General features: G+C 44.3%; 1 protein-coding gene across 1 annotated transcript; it reads right to left on the minus strand.

Moving 5' to 3' along the window:
- Nucleotides 1-3,284: 3,284 nt before the first annotated feature.
- Nucleotides 3,285-4,142, minus strand: LOC125804920 (uncharacterized). Its single transcript, XM_049484761.1, has one exon. The coding sequence runs from the start codon at nt 4,140-4,142 to the stop codon at nt 3,285-3,287; it is 858 nt and encodes a 285-aa protein (XP_049340718.1).
- Nucleotides 4,143-4,628: the final 486 nt, after the last annotated feature.

Here is a 4,628-nt window from a genome sequence, read left to right on the forward strand (position 1 = left end):
TAAAGTTCTTATAATAACGTTCTTATAACATGTTAGCTGGGAATCTGTATGCAGGATGGCCGTTTTAACAAATCCCCCACCGTCTATTTGGTCCATCAGTCAGCAGCCACAGTCATTGTGTTTGCAGTGGTTTTGTGGAGGTGAAACCTGGGCTTCTGCAGACTGAAACCGTATCATCTTTAGAGACAAATCCTGGTTTTGTTCTGGATCTGCAGGAGGACAGGTTTGTGTTGGGGGGGTGTTGAGGTGTTGAGGTGAGCGCTGTAAATCCTGCCTTTGCAGTGGAGCAACACACTGACCCAACTGCTGGTGTGATGTGATGATCTGAGGAATCATCACATACAGTATAACAGCCAATCACACCTAGTGATCAGATAACTGCATTTTAACTAGAAATTAATATGTTGTCTGATTGGGTATGCATAGTTTTATCTATCTATCTATCTTTCCTGGTGAGCTATGTGGCCCTAAAATAATATCACAATATTTTATGGTATTTTCATGATAACATGATAATATGACAAAACACTAAATAAAAAAAAAAAAACGTAAGAACACACTACTGCAATAAAATGAAAATAAAATGTTATTGTTGCATACAAGATGATATAGCACACCCCTAACTGAGAAATAAACAAAAATACAATAATTTGATCAGATTTGTAACAGAAGAAGTCTATGATTCAGAATATCATGATACTAAAAATAATGCACTCCATATATCACCATACATCCAGGATTAAAGTAAAATAAATGATACTGGACAGATATAATCTGTCTCTAGTAGATATATAATGGGAAATGAGAACAGTGTGAATTTTTCTTTTGATAAAAAAAGGTAAAAAAAAAAAAGAAGTAAAACCCTGATGTAATAATTAGGTGTGGGTGATATGGCCCCATATTTCAGGGTATAATATCGTTCACAATTCATTACTTTAAACAATTCTGCACTGTAGATTAATACTAATATCATTCAGTCGCCTGTAACTCAGGTTTTCAGTTAACAGCTGTGCTGAACTCGTCAAGAGTTAATTACTTGAATTTCTTGTCTCTTAATAAAGTGTTTGAGAGCATCAGTTAAAGTAAAGTAGTGAAGAGGTAGAGTTACAGGTATACAGTGAATAGTGAATATTTGAGTAATGTTCTAATCCAGATTATGAGAAGAAAGAACCACTCATCTAAGTGTGAGGGCTGGCTCCAGGGCTAGGCAGCCTCCGGCCACCAGAGGGGGTCATTGGGTAGGTACTGGAGTCAATCAAGCCTAACCAGCAACACCTGTGACCTGCCTTTAAAAGAGTTAGGAACACAGATCAGTAGTTGCTGGGTAGTGGCTGATATTCTTTATTTCGAGCTCTCAGGTCTCTTGGAACACTTTTTGTCATTTCCCTCACCAAAAGAAATGAGAAAAGAAAAAAAAAACATCAAAACATTATGATGAAACTGGCACTCATCAGGACCGCCCCAGGAAAGGAAGAGTAAGAGTTTCCTCTGTTGTGCAGGATTAGTTCATTAGAGTTACCAGCCTCAGAAACTGCAAGTTAACAGCTCCCCAGATAAGAGCACCTAAATACTTCACAGAGAATTTTTGATTTGTTTAACACTATACTCCTTTTATTTGAGCTAAATTGCTCATAAGGTACAGTTTAATCTGAAATATTAACCAGATAAGGCTAATTACCACAGCTATGAACGAATGCTGTCTCTGTCTGAAAGTTTTCAGCGTTCTGTGGTAAAGCAGCTTCACGCTGCACAGATATACAGATATAAAAGCTGGGACACAGAATCTTCTCTTTTTATTTACCTTCTTGCTCCCCACGCCAGACAGCTCTGACCAATCAGAGGAGAGAATTTGCTCTCGTGGTTTATTGGTGTGCATTCTGGTGCGTTTAGGTTTGTGCCTGTATAAAACCAAACCAAACAGAGGGAGAAATGCTGAAAGTAAGCCAACTACAAAATACAATTCTACCAAAATACAATGTGGTTCTGGTCTTGGTTGTGGAGTGGTTGTTTCTAAGGTGGGTTTGGGTCTTGGTTGTGGAGTGGTTGTTTCTGAGGTGGTTCTGGTCTTCGTTGTGGAGTGGTTGTTTCTAAGGTGGTTCTGGTCTTGGTTGTGGAGTGGTTGTTTCTGGGGTGGGTTTGGGTCTTGGTTGTGGAGTGGTTGTTTCTAAGGTGGGTTTGGGTCTTGGTTGTGGAGTGGTTGTTTCTAAGGTGGGTTTGGGTCTTGGTTGTGGAGTGGTTGTTTCTAAGGTGGGTTTGGGTCTGGGTTGTGGAGTGGTTGTTTCTGAGGTGGGTTTGGGTCTTGGTTGTGGAGTGGTTGTTTCTGAGGTGGTTCTGGTCTTGGTTGTGGAGTGGTTGTTTCTAAGGTGGGTTTGGGTCTTGGTTGTGGAGTGGTTGTTTCTAAGGTGGTTCTGGTCTTGGTTGTGGAGTGGTTGTTTCTAAGGTGGTTCTGGTCTTGGTTGTGGAGTGGTTGTTTCTAAGGTGGGTTTGGGTCTTGGTTGTGGAGTGGTTGTTTCTGAGGTGGTTCTGGTCTTGGTTGTGGAGTGGTTGTTTCTGAGGTGGGTTTGGGTCTTGGTTGTGGAGTGGTTGTTTCTGAGGTGGGTTTGGGTCTTGGTTGTGGAGTGGTTGTTTCTGAGGTGGTTCTGGTCTTGGTTGTGGAGTGGTTGTTTCTGAGGTGGTTCTGGTCTTGGTTGTGGAGTGGTTGTTTCTAAGGTGGGTTTGGGTCTTGGTTGTGGAGTGGTTGTTTCTAAGGTGGGTTTGGGTCTTGGTTGTGGAGTGGTTGTTTCTAAGGTGGGTTTGGGTCTTGGTTGTGGAGTGGTTGTTTCTAAGGTGGGTTTGGGTCTTGGTTGTGGAGTGGTTGTTTCTGAGGTGGTTCTGGTCTTGGTTGTGGAGTGGTTGTTTCTAAGGTGGGTTTGGGTCTTGGTTGTGGAGTGGTTGTTTCTGAGGTGGTTCTGGTCTTGGTTGTGGAGTGGTTGTTTCTGAGGTGGTTCTGGTCTTGGTTGTGGAGTGGTTGTTTCTGGGGTGGGTTTAGGTCTTGGTTGTGGAGTGGTTGTTTCTAAGGTGGGTTTGGGTCTGGGTTGTGGAGTGGTTGTTTCTGAGGTGGGTTTGGGTCTTGGTTGTGGAGTGGTTGTTTCTGAGGTGGTTCTGGTCTTGGTTGTGGAGTGGTTGTTTCTAAGGTGGGTTTGGGTCTTGGTTGTGGAGTGGTTGTTTCTGGGGTGGTTCTGGTCTTGGTTGTGGAGTGGTTGTTTCTGGGGTGGGTTTGGGTCTTGGTTGTGGAGTGGTTGTTTCTAAGGTGGGTTTGGGTCTTGGTTGTGGAGTGGTTGTTTCTGAGGTGGTTCTGGTCTTGGTTGTGGAGTGGTTGTTTCTGGGGTGGGTTTGGGTCTTGGTTGTGGAGTGGTTGTTTCTGAGGTGGTTCTGGTCTTGGTTGTGGAGTGGTTGTTTCTGGGGTGGGTTTGGGTCTTGGTTGTGGAGTGGTTGTTTCTGAGGTGGGTTTGGGTCTTGGTTGTGGAGTGGTTGTTTCTAAGGTGGGTTTGGGTCTTGGTTGTGGAGTGGTTGTTTCTGGGGTGGGTTTGGGTCTTGGTTGTGGAGTGGTTGTTTCTAAGGTGGGTTTGGGTCTTGGTTGTGGAGTGGTTGTTTCTAAGGTGGGTTTGGGTCTTGGTTGTGGAGTGGTTGTTTCTAAGGTGGGTTTGGGTCTTGGTTGTGGAGTGGTTGTTTCTGAGGTGGTTCTGGTCTTGGTTGTGGAGTGGTTGTTTCTGAGGTGGTTCTGGTCTTGGTTGTGGAGTGGATGTTTCTAAGGTGGGTTTGGGTCTTGATTGTGGAGTGGTTGTTTCTAAGGTGGGTTTGGGTCTTGGTTGTGGAGTGGTTGTTTCTGGGGTGGGTTTGGGTCTTGGTTGTGGAGTGGTTGTTTCTGGGGTGGGTTTGGGTCTTGGTTGTGGAGTGGTTGTTTCTAAGGTGGGTTTGGGTCTTGGTTGTGGAGTGGTTGTTTCTGGGGTGGGTTTGGGTCTTGGTTGTGGAGTGGTTGTTTCTGAGGTGGTTCTGGTCTTGGTTGTGGAGTGGTTGTTTCTGAGGTGGTTCTGGTTTTGCCTGGTTGAACTGCTGCCGCTCTGAGAGACGTTCCTCTTTATTCTTTGTGAAATTTTGCACATGAATAGGGCTGAAGGTGAAAGGTCAGCCAGCCTGACCCTAGGACTCACAGAAACAATTCCAGACCCCCTCACCTCCTACCACACACAAGCACGAACACACACACACACACACACACACTGCACTAAATCCCACCCCCGCTGTTTCCTGGCCTGCTGGCCTATGGTGGGCAGAACACTAAAGCTACCATTTTAAAGCCACCAGAGGCCGGTGGGCTGGGACACACACACACACAAAGCCAAAGGACCCTCAGAGTCAGACACCTCTAGCATCTCCTGCATAAACAGGAAATGCTTTTTTCTTGCAAAATGTTGCATTTATAACAAATTTGGACATCCAGAATCTCCTCTCGAAAAGTTCTTAAACTCTGTAGACATGTTCACTACTTTTAGAATACAGCTATGAATGAGTATTGGTACAGTTAAGCTTTAAAACCCATGTATGACAAAAAATACCTCCTTATATGGGCTTAAAACCCTTATGCCTGA

The sequence above is a fragment of the Astyanax mexicanus genome, chromosome 11 (genome assembly GCF_023375975.1).
Source record: "Astyanax mexicanus isolate ESR-SI-001 chromosome 11, AstMex3_surface, whole genome shotgun sequence".
Taxonomy (NCBI): domain Eukaryota; kingdom Metazoa; phylum Chordata; class Actinopteri; order Characiformes; family Acestrorhamphidae; genus Astyanax; species Astyanax mexicanus.

What these genes read in the sequence shown, in the direction of transcription:
- LOC125804920 (XM_049484761.1), bottom strand. Translation starts at nt 4,142, where the DNA reads ATGTGCAAAATTTCACAAAGAATAAAGAGGAACGTCTCTCAGAGCGGC.